The 24,352-nt window shown below is 38.9% G+C and overlaps 1 protein-coding gene across 3 annotated transcripts in view; it reads left to right on the forward strand.

Moving 5' to 3' along the window:
• Positions 1-24,352, forward strand: part of nrxn2b (neurexin 2b) — a 659,496-nt gene that overhangs the window by 465,778 nt on the left and 169,366 nt on the right. Inside the window, exon 1 of one of the 3 annotated variants that reach the window (XM_053677578.1) lies at positions 20,212-21,840. The exons of the other annotated variants lie outside the window; for them this stretch is intronic. Within the exon in view, the coding sequence (XP_053533553.1) occupies positions 21,519-21,840 (322 nt within the window). The 5' untranslated portion in view covers positions 20,212-21,518. Of the gene's footprint in view, positions 1-20,211; positions 21,841-24,352 lie in introns of those variants that run through there. 3 annotated transcript variants of the gene reach the window in all.

Below are 24,352 nucleotides of genomic sequence, written 5' to 3' on the forward strand. Positions count from 1 at the left end.
AATCAATAATTTACTCAACACCACCATCCCATTTCCTCATCCTCATCATCCCAGTCATCATCGTTGTCTTTGTGTCGTATCTGCTCTCTCTAGATGAAGTGTGTGAACCGGTTCGTCGAGGCCCGAGCACCCACTGCCCCCTCGACACACACTTCATATCACAAAAACAAATGGAAGTGCAAGTTATCGACACTGTAACCGACTATGAGCTCAAAGACAACAGCGATAAGAGACAACAGAGAGTGCTTCCCCCCATTTTAGAAACAATACATGGTCATAGATGAAGGAACAGACATTGCTTCACGCCTCACTACGAGATCGTATCGTTCTGAAGAGGCTCCGTCGTCGTCCTTGCAAAGCAGGAAATGAAGAAGGATCCTGTCTAGCTCTGAAGATGATGTGCTTTGTAGCTCTCAAGATGATGCCTATCTAGCTCTCGAGATGATGCGCTCTTCCTTTGTAGTTTTCCATCCACATAGTTTATTGCCATCTATACCAAAAGCTGAATGCGTTCGAAAAAACAGCTAAATAAGAATTGTTGAAATATTTCAGTCTGCCGATAATGACAAGTTGAAATGGAAACAAATAAATAATGTCATGTGGATGTAAGTCACATCGGTCAGACTTCAATAAATAAAATAAATAAAAACAGAACCATTATAGAAATTCTAGGGGTTTCCACTACAAATACAATTACAAACCATTAGCTAACCATTACAAATATTAGCAATAACATTATTGGTCCTTATAGGTATCCACTAGATTGAACATGCCCCCAGTAGAAGGCAACAAATTACAACCCCAATTCCAAAAAAGTTGGGACGCTGTGTAAAATGCAAATGAACACAGAAAGCAAATCTCATAAAGCCACACATTATTCATAATAGAACATAGAAAACATATCAAATGTTTAAACTGAGGGAAATGTACCATTTTAAGAAATAAATAAGGAATTTTTGTATTTGATGGCTGAAACATGTGTCAAAAAAATTTGGGACGGGGCAAAAAAAAAAAAAAAAGGCTGGAAAAGTAAGCTCTTCCTCCCTAGTCATGTGACATCATTTTGATGAACGATGGGATGACTTCGTTGTTCTTTTTTTCCAGGATTTTTTGAAAATTTGTGCAACACTTCATTGGAAAGCCAGCTTCCCTGTTCTCCCTTTTGGATACTGTATAAGATGGTAAGCAAGAATGAGAAGACAGCAACACAAAACCGAGTGTGAAACCTGCTAGGTAAAATGAAAGAGAGAGAGAGAATGTGAGAGTGAGATCTTTGCGTTTCCTTTACGTCTGTCATTGATAAACGTTAATTTCATCCGGAGACCCGGGAGTCTTGTGTTATTCCGTGGGCTTTAATCACACATTGCGTGCTGAGTGAGATCTCGGCGGCTTTCTAAAATTAAAACGCTGCAGATGTCTTAATGATGGGTCCAATTTAGGTAGCACGACTATCTGCTCTAACATGAGCACCTCCAACAGACACCCAGTGCTGGTGAGAAGTCCTAGTGTCTGACCAAATCTTGGCTGTCTAAATCTAAGGAATATTATCTCTTCAGTTCAAATCCTTGTGTGCTTTAGCAAAGTGCTCAATAATATAGACGGGATATAAAAAAAAATAGAGAAAATCCATATCTTTCTTTGTCCTCTCTGCTCACAGACGGTTGGGATTTGGAGAGAATAATTGCCTACAATCCTTTTCATAACAACAGAGGAATCAGGTCTCCTTGGGGAAGTCAAGCAATTAGCGAGAATCCACACATGTGAGTGCTTATTAAGGAATAAAACATGACAGGGGGTGCTATTGTGAGGAAATAATCAGCGACAGGGAAGCGTGATGCAGCCTGACACAAAGCGGAGTTACTGTTATCGACCAGAAGTGATTCTTTTCCAACAACAGCATTCCTGGAACTGTTTTAATCCACTTATGTCACACCAATTACCATGTATTGTAGAATGACGACATACATTTATTTATTTTTTAAAAAAATCTATTTACTGTACACTTACATTTAATGTTGTCGAATGTCCATGAAACAAATTAGTTCCTGTTTATCACGCTGTTATAACGGTGACGGATAATATGACGAATAATCCAGCTAATGTTTCAGAGAAAATGCAAAGCCCTCTATCTTTTGGAAAGTTACAGCTTTATCTCTGGCTGATAAAGAGCAGTTGAACTGGAGGCTCCTTCCACAAAAAATGACAAGCAAATATCTCCTCACAACAAGATAAAAAATAATAATAATAATAATAATAATAATAATAATAATAATAATAATAATAATAATAATAATAAACTTCACACCATCAGCAATTACACACTTTTTAAAAATGTGTTCATGTAGAGTAAACATCAAAGACATACTCTATATTTTTGCTACTGCTAGCCTTTAATGCGTATAGAATAAGAAAGAAACAAAGCAGAAACAAATATGTGTGTATAATTTATTTTCAAAAATGGAAAAACAAATGGGGAATAATGTGCCCTTGCTAGGAGAACGATAAGTTTATTAATAAGTGGTGCAGTGGTGGCTTGGCGGTTAAGGCTCTGGGTTACTGATGGGAAGGTCGGGGGTTCAAGCACTGCCAATCTGCCACTGTTGGGCCCTTGAACAAAGCTCTTAACCCTCTCTGCTCCAGGGGCGCTGTATCATGGCTGACCCTGCGCTCTGACCCCAGCTTCCTGACATGTTGGGGTATGTGAAGAAAAAAGAATTTCGCTGTAATGTATATGTGATCAATAAAGACTCATTTTATTACTCTATCATTATCATTAATACAAAGTCTATCCAGGGTTTTTCCTTGTATAGCCCTGACCTAACGCTATTCACTATCATTCACTTCATTAATTCATCAATTCATTAATTTATGACCAATTGACTGAAATGCTGCGCCCTAGCTTTCTCCGTACAGTATTTTTCAGTCCAATATAAACCAGTTCATCTACGGTTAATTTAGATAAAACGCTTCAGGCCATCCCATTAAATTTGCCCTCAGTGCACTTGCAAATCTAAGCAAAGAATTCAGTCACAACTCTTTCCTGTAAAAGCAGAGTGTAATTCCTGCATCTCCGCTCGAAACCCTTTTTTATTTCTTACCAGGCAAAGCATAGTGCACCTAATGAGTTTTCTCAAGCTTCTATCCTCCACGCATTGTTCTCTCCGATTGAAAGTTCTGTGGCATTTAATTAATGCAGGCTCTGTGAAATTTCAATTGATCTGAAACCTCATTAGGTCTATTTTTGCACTTCTGCTTTCTGATTAGGCTGCAAAACTGCAACTGGGAAAATTACAAAGAGGGCAGGGGGAAAAAAAGAGAGAAAAAGAATAAAACGTCTTAGTATTCATTGTAGACCCTGGTGCCTTTTCACACCTATTAGTCTACTCTCCGAGTCCGAATCAGATTCAGGGTTGAAATTTTCACTGCAATCAAACTGTGCTAGAATTGCTTTTAAAACACTAGGCTTTGATTCAAGCAGACTAAACTGTGTATTTCTGAAAGATTGTGAAAGTACCCCTAGATAACAAGGTGGGACTTGGCATCAGCTGGTTGGGAAAAAAAGAAGGAGAAAACTGTGAGTTAGTAATAAGAAAGAAAGTACGAAGTAGGTCAGTAAGAAGAAATTGAGCAATAAGTAATATAATAAAGTAAGTAAAAAGTAGGTAGGTAAGAAGTGTTAACAAAGTACTATTGGTTTGAGCCCTGGGTTTTGCTGTGAAGACTGAATTTGTTGTTAAAAAGGATAAACCAACATGATGACCAGAGAGATGTCTATGGGAGAAAAGCAAGCCATTTTGAAGCTGAGAAAAGCGGACAAATCGATCAGAGCCAGCGTATTTATAATAGTAAGTTACATAGCACTTTGGGTGTGTTCAAAAGAAGTTTGTACACGCTGCCTTTTAAACACAAATAATGACGTGTTTAATAAAGCTTTAATAAAGCTTTGTTATGTTGTATACTTTTATAAATGCTAGAGTTGTACAATTAGAGTAGAATAAGAGAAATTCAAAGTTATATGTTACTGAACATATATAATGCCTGGTTAATGCATTTATAAAGCATTATGTGTATAACTATAGCTACTATGAGCAATTATATAGGCTTTTGAATGTATTCTAACATATGACATGTTCTGTGCAACACAATATGCTTATAATGCATATTATTGTTGTTATTATTATTATTACAAGATTCATAAGACATAAGACTTGGCACATTCAAGTGGATTTTAACAACATTAAAGAATTTCTGTTGACTAAATGGAATTGCAGAAAGCCACAAAGTATATTGTGCATATCCTAATATTTTATTTATTGAAAACACACAAACTGCTCATAAAGAGAAATAATCAGTAGGGTAGAATAAAATCATGGATTAGCAGGACTTGATGCACATAAATGTGGCAAATTAGCAACAGTGGCAAAGAAAAGAGCTGCTACACTAAAGGTAAATCGATCCAGATCTTTGAAACGGAGGCACCCAGATACCCACATCAACAGGAGGCATTGAAGCACATTACAGCTATTGAATAATTAACAACTGGCACTCTTCGTCTGTTCACTCGCATTCATCACTTATTTACTGTTTACATTTATGTGAACTTTACCGTAAAATAGTCTTTCCTTAAAACTGGGACTGAGCAAATATTAATTTCATAATACAACACTTAATAGAATAGGCTTAGAGAAGATTTAAATAAACACATGTGCACACACACACACACACACACACACACACACACACACACACACACACACACACACACACATATCTATATCTATATATATATATATATATATATATATATATATATATATATATATATATATATATATATATATACAGTGAGGGAAAAAAGTATTTGATCCCCTGCTGATTTTGTACGTTTGCCCACTGACAAAGAAATGATCCGTCTATAACTTTAATGGTAGATTTATTTGAACAGTGAGAGACAGAATAACAACAAGAAAATCCAGAAAAACGCATGTCAAAAATGTTATAAATTGATTTGCATTTTAATGAGGGAAATAAGTATTTGACCCCTCTGCAAAACATGACTTAGTACTTGGTTTAAAAACCCTTGTTGGCAATCACAGAGGTCAGACGTTTCTTGTAGTTGGCCACCAGGTTTGCACACATCTCAGGAGGGATTTTGTCCCACTCCTCTTTGCAGATCTTCTCCAAGTCATTAAGGTTTCGAGGCTGATGTTTGGCAACTCGAACCTTCAGCTCTCTCCACAGATTTTCTATGGGATTTAGGTCTGGAGACTGCCTAGGTCACTCCAGGACCTTAATGTGCTTCTTCTTGAGCCACTCCTTTGTTGCCTTGGCCGTGTGTTTTGGGTCATTGTCATGCTGGAATACCCATCCACGACCCATTTTCAATGCCCTGTCTGAGGGAAGGAGGTTTTCACCCAAGATTTGACGGTACATGGCCCCGTCCATCGTCCCTTTGATGCGGTGAAGTTGTCCTGTCCCCTTAGCAGAAAAAAAAACCCAAAGCATAATGTTTCCACCTCCATGTTTGACGGTGGGGATGGTGTTCTTGGGGTCATAGGCAGCATTCCTCCTCCTCCAAACACGGCGAGTTGAGTTGATGCCAAAGAGCTCCATTTGGGTCTCATCTGACCACAACACTTTCACCCAGTTGTCCTCTGAATCATTCAGATGTTCATTGGCAAACTTCAGACGGGCATGTATATGTGCTTTCTTGAGCAGCGGACCTTGCGGGCGCTGCAGGATTTCAGTCCTTCACGGCGTAGTGTGTTACCAGTTGTTTTCTTGGTGACTATGGTCCCAGCTGCCTTGAGATCATTGACAAGATCCTCCCGTGTAGTTCTGGGCTGATTCCTCACTGTTCTCATGATCACTGCAACTCCACGAGGTGAGATCTTGCATGGAGCCCCAGGCCGAGGGAGATTGACAGTTCTTTTGTGTTTCTTCCGTTTGCAAATAATCGCACCAACTGTTGTCCCCTTCTCAGCAAGCTGCTTGGCAATGGTCTTGTAGCCCATTCCAGACTTGTGTAGGTCTACAATCCTGTCCCTGACATCCTTGGAGAGCTCTTTGGTCTTGGCCATGGTGGAGAGTTTGGAATCTGATTGATTGATGCTTCTGTGGACAGGTGTCTTTTATACAGGTAACAAACTGATATTAGGAGCACTCCCTTTAAGAGTGTGCTCCTAATCTCAGCTCGTTACCTGTATAAAAGACACCTGGGAGCCAGAAATCTTTCTGATTGAGAGGGGGTCAAATACTTTTTTCCCTCATTAAAATGCTAATTAATTTATAAAATTTTTGACATGCGTTTTTCTGGATTTTCTTGTTGTTATTCTGTCTCTCACTGTTCAAATACAACTACCATTAAAATTATAGACTGATCATTTCTTTGTCAGTGGGCAAACGTACAAAATCAGCAGGGGATCAAATACTTTTTTCCCTCACTGTATATATATATATATATATATATATATATATATATATATATATATATATATATATATATATATATATATATATATAAATGGTCATTGAAAGTTACCTGCTGTATGGACAGCTTTCGGTTAAACACATTTTGAACTTTTATAGGCTCAGATACAAACAGAATCGGGATTTGATATTTCTATACTGTAAATACTACATTTCTTAAAGAATTTTATTTCATTTACTTTGTAACCTTGCCTATCCTTTCCGTGATGATCAATCATGCTCAGTTCAGCAAATGCTATTATTAATATAATTGGCAATGGTGATAAACATTATTTTGATATTTTACCGTGCCTTACATAAGCATTCACCCCCTTTGAACCGTTAGACATTTTTAAAGTGCTATAACTTTGAACTGATATGGACTTACCTGGGGGTATATTGGGGTTTCCCTCTTTATCCAGTCACTGAATTTTGGTGGAAGGTTTCCTCTGGGCATAGTCATGGTTGGGCCTTATTATTATTATTATTATTATTATTATTATTATTATTATTATTATTATTATTATTATTATTATTATCGTTATTGTTGTTGTTGTTTTTGTTATTTTAATTATGAATTTAATGTTGCATTATGGGATGTTCAAAGGTTGAGATATTAAAATAAAAAAGAACAAGAAGAAAGAAATTTGTATGCATGGGTGCGAGTGGGTAGTTGACATGCAGGGCTCATTTGTGTGCACTATAATTCCTTCATTCTTGACACAATGTTCTGGCAGTGCTACCTTCAAAATGTCAACCTATCCTTCTTCCTCTTTTTTTTTTCCTCATCGTGTTGTTTTCCTGGTCTTTAGTTTTAGTCAAAAGGGCACTTCCCCTCTCTCTTTTCAAGGGCTGGAAAAATCAATGGAGAAATAATACCAACAGGGAGGGGGAAAATAAGCTTGTTGCCTTTTTTCTTAATGAAACCATTTGTTTTGGCTTTTGATAGTCTGTAACTGCATCATTGCTTTATTAAAATGTCACTCGCTAACGACAGCAAAGGTGATGTTATTGGCGTTTGCACATTATAGTGTCATAAGTTGAGCGCCTTTTTGTCTGGGCCAACAGAAAACAATAACTTTTTGTGTTTTGTTGTCGTATGTACTTGTTCATCCTGACTTGGTAGACCATATGCAGAACAATTGACTGAGAATATATTTATTGATGTATAGAGTCCACTGCTGCTGAATGCCAAAAAAAGACCGGTTAGAACATTAGCTTAGAGGTTAGCCCGTTTGCCTCGCACCTCCAGTTTTGTGGATTCGAATCCCTTATCCACCTTATGTGCCTGGATTTTACATGTTCTCCCCGTGCTTCGGAGGTTTTCTCCAGGTTCCTCCCCCTGTCCAAAGACATGCATTGTAGACTGATTGGCATTTCCAAATTGTGTGTGCAATTGTGCTCTGCTATGGGTCCATCTAGGTCTTCACATCTCTTCTATTTCTAAAATAGAACCCTTTTAGGTAGACAGTCTCTTGCTCATACTGAGGTTTTGTCTGGCTGGCATTATTATTATTATTATTATTATTATTATTATTATTATTATTATTATTATTATTATTATTATTATTATTACTTCTTTTCTGTGCTTCAGATTAAACCCACTGAAAAAAACGGTTATATCTTTAACCATAAAGACCTGTCGTTTCTTCTTCTAGGAGAACCCTTAAGGGTTCGATGGGGAACTCTACATCAAAAAGGGCTCCTTGTACATTTATTACATATTACATTTATTCACTTAGCAGACGCTTTTATCCAAAGCTACTTACAAATGTCGCTTTGGGAATGTCTCTTTAGGAATGTCTCTTTAGGAATCCAAGAATTCTTTTTATTTATTTATTTATTTATTTATTTATTTATTCAGTAAGAGTGTAGGATGGAGAGAATGGATGGTGTAGGGTTTGTGCAGCTGATAATTGAGGTCGCTTGAATATAGCAGAAATGTTCTGTCCCGGTGTACTGATGTGTGTGTTTGATTGTATGTTCATTAGATAATGAGCTGTGTGTGTGTGTGTCGGTCGCATACTCGGTCTCCAGTAATTCAGTGAGGTGAAGTCTGTCTCTCGCTGCTGATTTAATTAAATCAAACTGTTATTTGCTCTCCTGGTCATTAGAGAGAGGAAAGCGGGGCTTAGCAGTAATTATAGCTATGCTGTCATCCTGCCACTCAACAAGCCACCTCTATGAGACGGCAGATAAATGTTTGAGGCTGGCGCATGCATGTGTGCATACGTGTGTGCCAATGTGCTGGCATCCCTCCAGAACTATTCAGATTTAGAAATGGTTTATTACCAAGCAGGACAAATGTACCAGGAATCTGACTTGATAAGAGGCAGAAGTCTCAAGCATGTGCATAAACAAGACATGATCAAAAAGCTCATAGTGTTCATATTTATTACAAAGAACAACACATGTATATCATATTATAAAAGTACTGGCACTTTTAGCATAATCTCCAGCAGCTCGTATGCATCTGTTTTAATGCCTCAGCTGCTTTCAGAAGCAAATCTAGAAGCTTTCAACTCTTATTTTCTGCCTCTGAATAGTTGGAAATGTCGTCAAACTACAAAAGTGATAAATGACAGCCCTGCTCCAGCAACTCCCGAAGGCAGTTATTAATATTTCAGTTCCAGTGGTTGGCACAGAAAGATCATAAGGCTAATTAATAAGTTAAGGAATAAACACATCAGGATATATTGTTATACTGTAGGGCAATAATCAATGACAGGGTGGTGTAATGTAGCCAGATGTGAAGCGGAGTTACTGTGACCACTACGAAGCTGATTATTTTCCAATAGCAGCATGTCCCGATGCATTTTCTTTCATATTTTTATCCATCCATAGTTATGTTTAACATTGTGAAACATCCACAAAACAAGTTAGTTCCTGTTTTTTTTTGTTTGTTTGTTTGTTTTTTTACTTATGAAATATCATCTATAAACGGTAATTTCTTGACTAATCTCACTTTTTGCCTCTCCCCTTTCTCACAGTACACTGAAATTGACTTATTGGACATTTTCATAAGTATAAACAAATGAATTCTTCTATCCCTGCAAGTCTGTTATAAGATTAGTCAGGGCATTGTTGGGTTTCTGTGTATAGAGTAGCATCACTCTGTGTTTACGGTTGGGGTGATGAGGAAGAGGAGGGGTGTGAGCCCCCTACTGGACAAACAATTCACATCTCTCCACAATAACATTGGTACAGAGATTAAAAACAGACAGCACAGCGAAAGCTTTTTGGACAGTAAAACACTTTATACAACTACAACAATAAAATGATAACATTTAAACCTGGCAGGCTATGTAAAATAAAATAAAAAATACTTATGAAAAACTGCAAATTCGTAAAGCCCTGAGTATCTACTTTCTTATTATGAGCAATTAACCACAACTGTGGTGTGTGACATCTCAAATAAATTCAATACTGATCACGGGCAGCCCAAAAATTTTTTGGCTTCTGGTTAATAATAAGAGTTAATAATATCATAAAACATACGTTGTCTTGTTACCGAGGACCTGTTAAGCCCTCTGTCGTTTCCAGTGGTGGAAAACTTGTCATTACAGCTTTAAGATAAGATAATACTTAATTAGGGTGTCACAGCAGCAGCCAAAAATAGACAAAAAGAAGAGCTAAAAGAGTTAAACGTTACTTCTGACTGTTGCAAATAGCTGACACTGGAGACTCCTTGCAAAAATGCTAAAGAGCTCCTCACAGAAAAGTCAGCATTCCGTTATCCATTACTATACAAATACGAATGTTAGAAATACCTGCCCCAAGCCTCTCTTGGATTTTCAAGCTCCTCACCCTATTAGCAACCCTGCGAGGGACCCTCATTACTGCCACCTGTATTTGTGACCTTACTTGTACCCACAGCCTGAGACCATAAATACAGATAGGGAGTTCCAGGTTCACCATCATAGATAATTACAGTGATGGTAACACTGTTGCAATGCCCCCAATTTGTCAATCATGTTTTCAACTGCATCTGATATATGTGCATGGACCATGGGCCCTGAGCCAGCATTGTTATTGATCACCTTTGTTGTGAATCCACCTAGATGAGCTTGACTGATGAGTCATTGGAAAAGTCTTCTTTCTTATAGTCAAGGGACTAGAAAGTTCAAGCTTTTAAATGAACAATACTTGGTCATAAAATTCGGTGATCCATTGGCAGGTCGGGAGGGAATTATACGGCAGGCTGCAACTATGTGATGTGGCGCAACTCTGGGATGAGTATGAAGTCAAGGTGTTTGAGGAAATGGTGGAAACGTGTAATGGCATCGACCTCAATTGATCTGACTAAAGGAATTGATTGCCAATGTCTGAGTTATTTGAAGTATGAATGCAGTACCAAGCATTTTCAAAAATAATTGTCATGAATTGTCATTCTAATCATTATGTTGATTAGAAGAGTGCCTCCAATGGATGACACTTTCAGGTACTTTGGATAGCTGCGATACATATTAGAGGTTAGATATGCATATCTAAGCTACCCTGTACACACAGTGTCCCAAAGTAGTATCTTCCGAACCACAATACAATCTAGCTGCTTTGTCTTCTAGAGGGCTTATTCAGGTTACCAAGGAACGGCAGCCAAGGTGACTTGAGGCCCAAAGTAAATATCACTCCAGCTTACAGTAGCAAAAGAAGCAAGGACAGAACAAGGGCATTGATGAAAACAGCAGTACACCTTGGTTGAGCTGATTGCACTTAAGTACCTCATGTGATATTGCATTTGATTATAATACATTATGCATCATTTTGCTCCATTCAGTCTCCTAACCTCACAATTACACCTGCATCTGCATCTTCTCAAGGTCCTTCTGCAATCCCGGCTGAACCTAAGGCAGTGTTCCACCCAGTGCCACTCAGTGTCAATCAATAAATGAATGCGCGGCATATTTTAAGCATTAAGGACAGGCTCATAATTCCATACAGAAGGCTACATTAGTTACACTTTTAACCTCTTTACTGGGCTGCAGAGATAAGCAAAGCACTCACTGTCATAGGATGGCTTTGTACTAATGAGGCAGGCAGATGCGATTAACTCGCTGTAGTCAGGAGCTTTGCTTTCATGCAATAAAATGGAAGGGAGAATATAGAGTGGTATTTTTTTTTTCTTCTTCAGCCAGGTCTTGTTTTTGTCTTTCGTCCTTCCGCATACAGCAATGTTCCTCCTGTACATTTTTCTTTGTATTTTCTTTTTCTGTCTTCCTAGACTTTGACATTTTCATAACTGTGTGATTTTTAAAGCTCATTTAGGCCAGCTAGCTCCTCTCAACGCATACCTGTGAGCCTCCTTTTTTTTTTTTTTTTTTTTTTGCTTCTACACTCCTTTCTCCTTTATCTTATGTATCAGAGCTGTGTTATAGAACATTAATCAACAGCTTCTGAGAATTCAAGAATGCTGTGGTATAATTGATTGCATAGCAGGGACAATGATATCTGCTCCCTAATGTTCCTTTTCCATTGTGGTTTGTGCTTTCATGTTGTATCAGTATCAGGTTAGACTGAGATCCTGTTCACAGAAAGTCGGAGCAAATCATTAAAGAAAGAAAGAAAAAAAAAACAAGAGAAAAATCTCCCAAAGGCCTAATGTTTCTAATCTTAGCAGAGTACATGCAGATATCACGCTTTAAAATGGTTCAAATAAGCTGCTATTTACAGCTCTCAAATCTCCTGTACCAGCTTTGTAATATATTTTAGGCATATAACATTCACGGAGATAGAACATTTGGTGCATTGTATAATACGAAAGGCATTATCACATAATCTTATTCATTAATGAACATCTATGAGCGCAAGAGGGTTAGACTTTGGTATACGAGATATTCCTAGAGATGTAGACATGATATGATTAATATGTAATATTACAAAGCTAACATTAATTAATAACCAAATTTGTCAATAGTGGAAAACATCCTTTTTTTTTTTTTTTTTTATTCTTTTTTTTTTTTTTTTTTTTTACAAAAACAAACCCTCACCACAAAAACAAAACCTCAAAAACAACCCACTCGGCTTAGAAGCCTTGCAGCCACTACGGTCGCAAGATGTGGGTAGGCATCTGGCTAATGAGCATGAAACTGAGCCTGACAATCGTGACAAGGCAGCCATCAACACACCCATGAGTCCTTAAGTGCCCATTTCAGCTCAGGACATTTTACACTCATCACTGCATGGCTTGTGTCAGGAAACTTATCCAGGCTGCACACTGGACCAACAAATACAAAGATGGCCAGGCTTGATTTGTAGACGTTTAGCACATTTAAAAAAAATAAAAAATAAAAAAACATAAAATACATGGAGATTTGGTGTCACTTCTCCAATATAGGACATGACAGAATGTGCAGAAGTCATTTGTGATTTGTGATAAGTAATATGCACTAGTCATAGTCAAAGAGTAAATACTGATGTTATAATTCAGAATATATGATAAGCAGAAAATGCTCATGCTAAGTCTAATAAAAGCAGTTCATTGAAATTGAATGCACTGATGACATTATCACTGGCAGAGACAAACTATAAGGACATTAAAGTGATACGTTCAGCAGATCTTAAGAAAACAAAGCCATAAAAGGGTCAAACAGCTGTGTCAAGTTCTCGCAAATGTAAGAAGAAAGTAGGCAGGGGAGCTTTGTAGCCTTTTCCCAATATGTGTGGGTGTTTTCGAGTCAGTGACTGCGAGACCCGGCCATGCCGTCAGACAAATTGATTCATTCAGAGATCAACCTAGAACTATACCTACTCAGTGTGAACAGGTTGCAGCCACTCTGCTGCAATCCAGGCAGTTTCAAAACTGTGATTTACTTGAAATGAAAGCCTGAGTAAGACACAAGGTTTGGAGAGTTTGGAATTTTCCATTTGGCACTTGATGATCAGAGATCTTAGAATGACATTAAGCTTGCTAGCGATGTTTTGGGAACTAGGGGAGGTTTTTGTAAATGCCTGCATACACGCAATGGGCATCATATATCAACGTTTTAGTAAAGTTGTGTGTAAATGTTTGCGTAAGCTTAAAAAGTTTTTTTTTTTTTTTTAACAAACGTTTCGGCAAGTCTGATTTTCAATGTAAACGAAAATGTATGTTGATCATGTATGTAAAAAGTTCGAAACACATTCTTGACACAGCTCTGGAGTTCTGTGACCATCACTGCGTGATTTGCATATAGTGACACCCACAAAACTCCATAAAAGGTCAAGTGAACAAACAGCAGGGAGCACGAAATGAACTATCCGGGTAAAGACTGGAAGGCAGAAGTGGAAGTTATTTTGACTCAATTCTATGCCGATAAAATATGTAATTGTCTATAAACTTATAATAGTGCTGGGGCTTGAACCCCAACCTTCCAATCAGTAACCCAGAGCCTTAACCGCCAAGCCACCACTGCCACTATAAAAGTGTTCAAGTCAACTTAGTCTTAGTGAACTCAGAAGCATGAGTAAGCTACAAAAGTTTTTCCAAATTTATGAGATTTTCATGATAAATCAAGCCCATTGCTATTTATATTGAGAGTAAGCAGTCTTCTATGCTTGCTAACCCAACCAAGCTGGTGGCTACCAAGCTAGCTAACTCATCAACAATAATCAATAAAGAACACACAAGCAAAAGATAGTTATACCATAAAGTCCAGCCTCCCGACTGACTATGAATACCTCTTTTCTAGTCAGATTGCAAAGTATTTTTAAAACTTTTATGCTTGACACTAGCTCAAATGAGCCCTACTTCCATTTTGGATCTTCAGTGTTGTAATATGAAGGACAAATTCCACTGAAACGAATGTCATTTTGCTCGCAAGGGTCCAATTTTTTTTGTCGGCAATCATTAAAATGTTCTCCTGCCATTTTCCACTCATTCATTTGGAGTACTCTGCTATCAACTTGTTATTTCAGGGTCTTTTTCAGGTCTCCAATGAAACCACTGTTTAATAACTCCATTTTGTTTTGCTGTTCCATTCCTGTGGATTCTTTGATTGTGTTAATTTACCTCTTTTATTTTTATGAATATTCACTTACCTCTCAAAGACCAGAGAGAGAAGGGTTTTTTTTTTTTGTGCCTGGAGGTGCAAAAGTGTAGAGGAAAACTTGCATATTTTCCACAGGTCCACTTACTCAGTGAGCGTTATTTAAGTCTCTGAGGAAACGTAGAGAGCAAAACAAGATTACAGTAGAATGGAGTTAAAAAAGAAAAATGGCAAGTTATAAACAGGATCCTCTTAAAGAACAATTTAGAGGTCTCAGGATAAAACTGTAAAAGCGTTGGGCAAAATACCTGGGTAAGTATGAATGTGCTTTTAAAGAGCCAGAATATACTTCCAAAGCTAGCTCTTGAATTTCAAAATGTGCTTGGAAAATGCAGGTATGTTTCTCAGCCATGACGCTTTGACATTTGTGTACAATACACTGCACAAATGTGTATAAGAAAAATCGATACATATTATACAACTGCAAACTCTGCAGAGATATATTTTCTCCCATTTTTTTATACTACTTCATTAAATAGTCCTCCATCAGAGGCCATGAACTAATCCAGCGCTTGGAAGCCAAAATGTGTTTCTTTCTGTACACTGCATCTTTCTTAAAAATGCTATTTTTGCAGTGTCATTGTGCAATTAAATGCAAGTGGATGGGAATGCTAACTGTCATATTTTGTATACATGAGTTACCAGATTCAAATGGTTGGCCAGTGTCGCAGTAATTGATGGAGGTAAACAATGCAATTCTTCACATTCAGAGAGCAGAATTGTCAGTGCTTCAACTCCCAGCTACAGTTGAATGACATCACTGGTATTTTATCTCGGATTTTCTCTGGTAATACTCAAGGGCCCAGAGACACAGATTTTCAGGCTTAGACTTGGTTAGGCTTAGCCTTATCTCTTCATCCATTTTCCATACTGCTTATCCTACACCAGGTCGTGGGGGAGCCTGGAGCCTATCCCAGGGAACTCGGGGCATAAGGTGGGATACACCCTGGATAGGAACAATTGCACACACATTCACACACTACGAACAATTTGGAAATGATAATCAACCTAGAGCGCATGTCTGTGGATTGGCGGAAGAAACAGGAGGACCCAGAGGAAACCCCCAAATCACAGGGAGAACTTGCAAGCTCCGTGCACACAGGGCGGAGGTGGGATTCGAAACCCCAACCCTGGAGGTGCGAGGCACATGTGCTAACCACTAAGCCAAAGTGCTAACCCCCTGCTCAGCCTTATCATTCTTTCATATTCAGTAAACACTTTATACTGGACGTTCGAGAGTATATCCTTGGAACACTGGGTGTAAAGCAGGCATACACCATGTGTGGGGCACCACCATGCATTCATGCACAACTTGGGGCAATTTCCCATTACCATCACCTACCAGTTTTTGGGAGGTGGGAGGAAACTGGTGAACCGAAAGGAACATGGAAAACTCCACTCAGAATTGAATCCGGGGTATTTTTGCATTTTGCAAACTGGTAGATCCCCCCCCCCCAACCCTAACCCCCCAACCCTAACCCTAACCCCCCAACCCTAACCCTAACCCCCCCTTTTCTGATGGCTTTGTTGACAAAAGCTAACACACTGGTCAAAATAAGCCTCCTTTGTATCCTCCTATAGAGCCATAGACAAGATTACCCTAAGCCTGTATTACTATTCAAGTGAACTGTCTTTCTGAAGCAAACCTCAGAAGTATGCTTATTCCCTATTGGTGGCATAATTTAAGAAGCAGTAAAATGGACTGCTGTCTCCACAGCCAGTGAGCTTAGTAAAGAGGCCATTTCAAGAAATTCCCAAAGACATGATCATTACACGGGGAGTTAGTGCCACTAATCTGTATATTAATTTATCTCCACGTACCACTGTGTTCACATCTGTTCACAGTTATAGAATGCTTAGCTTGCCAAGGAACCACTGTGCCATCACAATTTGCAATGCAAAATGTATTATCTGATGGCTTATATTATTCATTTCGCGGACATATTTATCATTACAATTGAGATAGGTGATCATGCATATACAGCTAAGCAGTTTAAATGTAAGGGCCTTAATCAAGGGCACAACACCATCTGGTGTACCTGAGGTTTGACCTTACAATATACTGATCACCATCGTAGAACCTTAGCTGCTGAGCAACCGCTATATTAATATTATTAAATCATCTTAAATGTGTCTAAAATGAGCTTGTATTTCCTCATTTGTATGTCGCTTTGGATAAAAGCGTCTGATATATATATATATATATATATATATATATATATATATATATATATATATATATATATATATAATGAATAACTGTAAAATTAGCAAAGAGTTGCTCGGTGCATGGTACAGTTTGAGAAATGATATCAGCTAGGTCATTTAGCCATGTAAGATACTACTGTGACAGCAAACCAGTTTATTTAGTCCTTTAAATAAATAGATAAGCATACAAATGCCAAATGATGAACTACAGAATTTCAGCTACAACTGATCCAGAACCAATTTTTTTGTCGCCAACGGCTCGCTCAATTGGGATAAATTTGCACTTTAAAATCTGTATACCGTGTTTATATTTTTCTGTAAAGCTGCTTCGAGACAATGTCCATTGTAAAAAGCGCTATACAAAAATGGAATTTAACTGAATTGTTGGAATATATAATTCTTATGAAAGAAATATGAGGCCACGAAAAGATTTGTCAGTTGCCCAAATTGAAATATCTTCATCCCTTCCAAAAGGCTCGAGCGGGCCTGAACGTCGTGCACCATGTAGCCCTTGTGCAACTTGTCTTCGTTAATGAGTGACTTCTAGCTGATCGGTTGTCATTTATTGTATCAGAATCCGTGAAAAGTGGCCATTAGGAGATCTTTGTTGAAATTGACAGCATTCAATCATGTCTTGTAGCGCAATATGAATTGCTGACCTATTTCCCAGCGCTCCCAGGAAAAAGACTTTCCACTTGTCCTGTGTTTGAATTCAGGCACATCTGCTGCAGACAGTTGGGAGGGGAGTTGATGACTGATGGACGAGTAGATGCAACACTGATGCAACATGAAGTGCTAACATTTACAGTTTAGATGTAGCATTTGCAATGATTGACCCCTTGCTATGGCAATATGGGAATCACCTACAAACCTGATAGTAGTGGTCAGACAAAACATGGATAATATGTGGAAATGTGGAAATGCTGGTTCACTGAAGTGGGAAAGGACGTGGAACATGAAAGATGCTATTGCTTCAACTTGGGAATTTGCAAACCTTGGTTATGTGAACCTGTAGAAAATGAGAGCGGGGCTATGTGCAGTGTAGAATGTACTATTTATAATGTATGTGGTTAACTTTGAAGGCACTGGCATATGCTTCTTCTTTTTTTTTTTTTTTTTTGGCAAATTCTACCTGCTAGCAGTGCTGATGAATAGATGACTCGGGGTAAATTTCTGCAATGAGTGATAATCTTAGCACTTTCTCTCGCGGTGTACTTATTTTCTATACCTTCTCACTTCGTTAATGAAACACTGCAAAAAAGCCTGAGGGAGGGAGGGTAATTGAAAAAAAAAAAATTATACAGGGATTAAAAAGTCCCTTCCTCAAGCTAGGAAAGCATCTTATTGTTGGGACATCAAGAGTGGCAGTGTGATTAATTTGGGATTTAATCCCCACCAGTGGCTTTTCTGTTGGGCATAGCATTATTATCATTATTGGTTAAGACATCAGACACAGAAGAAGAGAGAAGACACAAACTGTCCACCTGGCAGCCTAGTAATGTCTGGCTCCCTTTGGCGAGTTTCATACCTGATGTTACGGCGCAGATGTAGCTGCAATGATTTTGCCCCTTTCATTTGTCTCTGTACCTTGAAATTCTCTTAGCGATTAGCCAGCCATTCTCTCTATAAAGTGGATAAAGTGGAGCAACAGCAGATTTCTTTGCTTTCGCAAACCCAATAGATGTTAATTACAAACTGTCCTTTAAGCTGAATAAAGTAATTACTAAATGAATAGTGAACTGTATATACTACTGTATTTCCACCGATCACTGATGCTCGATACCACTACTTTTCCATCAGATTTTCATTATGTTTTCTCATTGATAAAATCTGTCCATGATTTAATAGCCCATAATGATTTTTTAAATGGTTGAAGGGTCAGATCTTTTAACTGTCTAGATTCCATGCCTAGTGTATTCTCAGATTCTTGTTCTTGGCTGACAAAATTGATCCCCAATGTGATCTTCTGCTGTTGTAGACAATACTCCTCAAGGTTTGACATGTTGTGCATTTTGAAATGCCTTTCTGTTCAGCACGGCTGTATAAAGTGCTTATTTGAGCTCCCATTGCCTTTCTGTCAGCTCAAACTAGTCTGACCATGTTCTTTTGACCGTTCTCATCAACAAGGCATTTGCGCCTGCAGAATTGCAGCTCAAGGGATGTTTATGTTTGTTTGTTTTTCTCACCAGTCTGTGTCTGGAGACTGTTGTCTGCGAAAATCCCAGGAGATCAACAGTTTCTGAAATGCTCAAATGGGCATGCTTGGGACCAACAACCATGGACACTGAAATCATTCACACACACCCCCCCGAGAACATGCTTTCCACAGCTACCACATGATTGGCTGATTGGATAATTGCATGAGCAGGTGTACACGTATTCCTTTCAAAGCAGACAATTAATATAGACCTTCAGACAAGAAAGTGTTACTGAGATCCTCTCTCAGTACCTAACCAAGTAAGATTCAATACCACTGCACACTGCACTAACCCAGTAAGACTCCGTACCACTGCACTTTACATAGCTGCATCAGTCACTTTATACTATGGAACTTGTTTATGCTACCAGTATTGCTGCTATACTTGTGCTACTACATTACACAATAGCTTACAGTTTACAGTCCTGCGTATTTATTGTCTTGCACTCGTCTCACACTGTTGTGTATTTGCACTTCATGTAGTCCTGCGTACTGTTCCGTGTTGCACCATGGCCCTGAAGATGCGTCATTTCGTTCCAATGTATACAAACTAAATAGAGGAACGACGATAAAATACCGCTTGTCTTGACTTACCTTGACAGATTTGCCATACCCTACAACCCCAAATCTCTTAGCTCTCTTTTTTTTTTCAACTCCTTTCACTCTGCCTGTTACATTTTCTACTGAATATGAAGGAAAGGTATAACATCAAAAAGGAAAGGGAACTTAGCAGATAAAAGGTCTGTATGCTGAAAAAAAAAAAAAACCCACTTAAAACACTGAGAGAGGAGAGAAACTTCGGGGAGAGAAAATAAAAGGAGGAGATACAAAAGCAGGCTAAATATAGGGAGCAAAAAGTTGCTAATTTCTTGGAGACGGAGACAAAATTATTTATTCTGTCAAGGAATCAGTCATGTGCAAATAAGAGTGTGTGTGGGGGGGACAGTTAGCAAGCAGGAGAATAAAAGTGACAATGTGAGAGCTCAATTTGCAAATCTTGTGTTTTATTAGCAGCGGTTTTCTAATGTGGTACTGTGGAAGACTATTTAGCATTGCAATGTAAGAAATCTGGGGTGTTGTATTGATTTTTTTTTTTATCTGTGGTTTTTGTCTGAGTTTGTGTGTCGGTCTGTGTGTGTGTGTGTGTGTGTAAGCAAGTGTACATGCCAGTCACCCCCTCCTCTCTGCCTCCTTCTCAGTTTCTCTCCCTCCCACCTTCTCTCTCTCTCTCTCTCTCTCTCTCTCTCTCTCTCTCTCTCTCTCTGTCTGCATTGCTCTATCTTTCAGTCTGAGACCGAGGCTGAGGAGCACGGAGCAACAAACCCACACACACACGCACACACACACGCACACACACACACACACACACACACTGGTCACGTCCGTAGCACTGCCATCCTCTTTTTCTTTTCCTCTCTCGCGTCCTTTCGCTGCTGTTGCCTTTTGCTCACGCTCGCAGATGTTTGCATACCAGCATCCCAGGACGGATTTTTGTCTCCTCTCTCATGAATCTCTGAGCGTCTGGTAGCCGCACACTCAACAGCAGCCTCCTGCATTCGAAGTCCCAGTACACCATCGCAGCTTTTGCTGAGCAACGAAGAAACCTCAACATTGGAGGTGTGGAAAGATAAAGAGGGAGATCAGGAGGGAGAAGGGCTTCTGGGAGAGAAGGTTGTTTTCCTCTTGTGTTGTGATGGAAAGCGGCCGGAGAGGAGACACCCGGTCATCTGCGTCTTTTCATCCTTGATGGCAGTCGTCCAGATGCACATCCCTCAGGAAAAGTATCCAGGATCCGTCTTAGAGTTAGTCCGTGTTTTCTTTTATTGTTTTTTCTTTTTTTCCTTTTTTCCCTCCTTTACAGCTGTTCCATCCTCCTCCTCTTCTCTGCTGCAGACTTTGCCGTGCTCAGCGTTCCTCTGAGGATCGGTAACTGTATTCGGCTGCTCCTTGGTCAAATCTCCAGATTTGATCTCTATTTTTTTCTTTTTTGCTTTTGATTGATTTATTTATTTATTCATAGATATTTTTATATTTGTATATTTGTTCTTCAATGTCATGTATCTGGGCATGAAATAATTAATCCGTAATGTAGACATTCGCTTGCGAATAATGGATCGGCATATCGTTTGGAAGTCCATTTATCATGATATCAAGCTCGAGGATCAGTGAGACAAGTGTTAGAGCCACACCGAGGGCTTTAAAATATCGCCTTTAGAGACAGATGGCTAATGTTTGAAAGATATTTATGAGTTCATTCAATTTTCCATGGCTGTCAGTTTTGGATGACCGAACACCTTGTTATAGGTCCTGTCTTCCAATCATTGTTTATTCGTGGTCTTCGTGTTTTTTCCTATTGTTTTGGACTTTTTTGGAAAGGATCTGTTTTTTTGCCGCACTTTAGAACATTCTGGAGGAATAAGGAGTTGTGTCATCGTCGGAATACACAGCTGCAAGCCCTGGAGCAGGATTCGTCTACTGTTTTTGATTGGATATTTTTTTTTTCTGAACGTGTATTTTTTGAAGAATTTATTTTCCTCTTTCTTTTTTTTTTTGCTGCTGATCTGTTAAGTATCCCCCTCTCAAAGGGAATCTAGGAATAATGGATCCTGCATTGGTCTGATATGTCTTTCTGTTTCTATGACATAAGGAGGCAGGGCATGGAAGTCCCACTCCCTTCTCCGTTCCCTCTTGGGGCAGTTGTTTTGCTTAGCGGATTAGTACTCACCCCGCATGCCCCGCCCTCAAATCCACCCAGAGTGTTTTGGGCCAGTTTATGGAGGCTAGTCCTGTCATTGTCATTACTAGCTTTCCCTGGTCCTGCTGTGTCAGCTAGAGTTTCGTCCAGTCTAAGCACGACCCACCATGTCCACCATTTTCACAACAAACATGGCACTGTGCCTATTGCCATCAACAGGATGCCCTTCCTTACACGTGGGGGCCATGGTAGGTCACATTATCCTCTTATTATATTTCCACGCTATTGATTAGCTCTTTTATCCCAAATAATGACTTGTGTGTGCACCCATTTTTGGGTGTCAGCTAAAGTTAATTGGCAATTTTGCTTTCAATTGTGGTGCCATGATGTTCGAGAAACAATCATTGTTAAAATCTGTCATTGTCAATAGTCATAAAAGCAAGGTGTCTATGAGAGGTCATGACCCCTGTTGTTATGTGCTAATCATTGTAGTCATAATTCACTGAGCAATATTAGCACTAATAAAAATCAAGGAAGAGACACATAGCACCCAGGCAGTACTCACTGTCAAATCTTTGTAACCCAATACCCAAAATATGCAGCCTTAAACCAGAATTGCATGCTTATATGATGTAACAGTTGCAACTGAAATGGACTTAATATTGAGCCTTGAGGGACTCCTGAATCTAATCTGTGAGGGGCACTTAATTAGTGCTGAGAGTTTTAGCTTTTACCCAGAGAGATGGAAGCAGGAAAGTTCTGAGACTCTTTCAGTCAGTAGGATCAGGTGTAACACTGCAGATCTCCATGGACATCTCTAGCAAGTCTCCTGTCATTAAAGGGCTTTTTCATGCAATTGCAGAGTTTTAAATTAGAACCACTGAAATTAAGAATCACTCAATTCTACTGTGAATAAAGCAGTCTATAATTATGGTATTATTAAGCTCAGTAGGCAGCCCACTCAAGCAGTGTTTTAGGTCATGTACATTTTTTCCTCCTTTAGAAATCTAGAATCTCTAAGAATCACGAGAAACCTTTTGTTTTTAGTAAAAGAGAGTGTGCGAAAAAAGCCATGTATCCATGTGTATGTAGACCTTTAGTTGTTAATAAGATACCTTATTTTGACTGTGCATGTAGAGATAAACATTATGAACTGTTCATACAAATTGCAATTGTAGTGAAAGCAGCTATTATATTGCAAGCTGTTATTATGGTGAATCGACATTAGAAACTGGAAGCTAGGAATGTAGGAGGCTGCTGGGCTGCTTACTAAAGACTTCACATAGAGTTCATTATGTACTGTAGTGATTGGTAGATGGTGGGTGTTAAAGGTAAGAGTGGTGTTGCCTTAGAGTTGTTCTCAATATGTGGGTGAAAATTGATGTCTTGGTTATCCTTGATTTCACATACCTATATTGTTTGCCAAGCAATAAGATTGTTAATAGGCTATGTTGAAAGTGGGTTGACGATGACCTTTTCTTTGTAAATGTCCAGACATTATGGCATTTTGCTTGGCTGGACAGAACATTCAATGGTACACCTGTGTAAATTGCTAGGATATGTGGCTGGCAGTCAAAATTATCATTGCCTTTTTGTAGGACTTATAGCAACCGCTGTGGCCAGCAACTTCAAGTTGTCCCTCCTTACCTAGTTATCACTGATTTACTGTTCTTGGGTCAACTGCCTTCATTTGGGTTTGTTATGCTTCCCGCACGCCAGTAGATCCATCACCTCATCTGATCATCTCATCATCTTTTGTGATGAAACCTATCAAATTTGATGGCAACCCTCCTGTGACACAGTCATGTGAAGATTGTCTAGGGCAGGGATCTAAGGACAAGTCCTTGAGTGGTTCCAGTGCTCATGATCCCTCATTCAAGTGTTCAGAATCACTAATGTATTGTCCTTGGGTCCACAGTTGTCACTTTTGTTTGTTAACCTTCCAGCACACCAGTAGATCTATCAGCTCTATCAAACCGATCAAATTTATTTGAATTCTCTAAGTGTCTAGACCAGGGGACGAGTCCTTGAAGGATTTCAGGGTTCATGATCAGTTTGTTAGAAGAGACCTTGCCTAATCCAACTGACTGGAAATGACTTTGAGAACATCCAACATCCATCTACAGACGATAGAGCGCCAGCCAAGGTTGTGTTGTTTGTGTGTCAGTTTGGAGGAGAGAATTATTAAATGCAAGTGGAATAGGGCTATTTGTATGGCAGCCAGGATCTCCTCTATGGAAATGTTAGGGATATAAGCAAACTCCTGGGTGTCTAGTGTATTGGGCATGTTGTGCTGGATTTTGGCCATAACTATTGTCCCCAAACATGTTTTGATTAATGGAATGACAACCACTGGCATGTAATCACTGAGGTGCTCCACCACCATTTTCTAGGACTGAGGTTATAGTCATTATTTTGAAGTAAGAACTGGGAATTTTTAGCTCATCTGTTAGAGCTATGCTCTACTACAGTACTTAGAAGGTTGTGAATTCAAATCCAGATACCATCAAGATTTGTATGACCCTGCTCAGCTCAATTATAAGACGCTTTGGATAAAAAAAAATGTCTGCCATATGAATAAACATAAATGAATGGTGGTCTTAACGGAAAGTTTATGTGAAGACCCTAAAGATGTGCACATACCAAAATAGTTTATGCCAAAATCTCACCTGTACTTCAGTGGATAATTTCACCTGGATACTGTACCAAAGAACTGCTGCTATAATATTAAAAACTATCCTTTGCTTATTCCAGGACTTC

This window comes from Ictalurus punctatus, chromosome 29 (genome assembly GCF_001660625.3).
Source record: "Ictalurus punctatus breed USDA103 chromosome 29, Coco_2.0, whole genome shotgun sequence".
Lineage (NCBI taxonomy): Eukaryota > Metazoa > Chordata > Actinopteri > Siluriformes > Ictaluridae > Ictalurus > Ictalurus punctatus.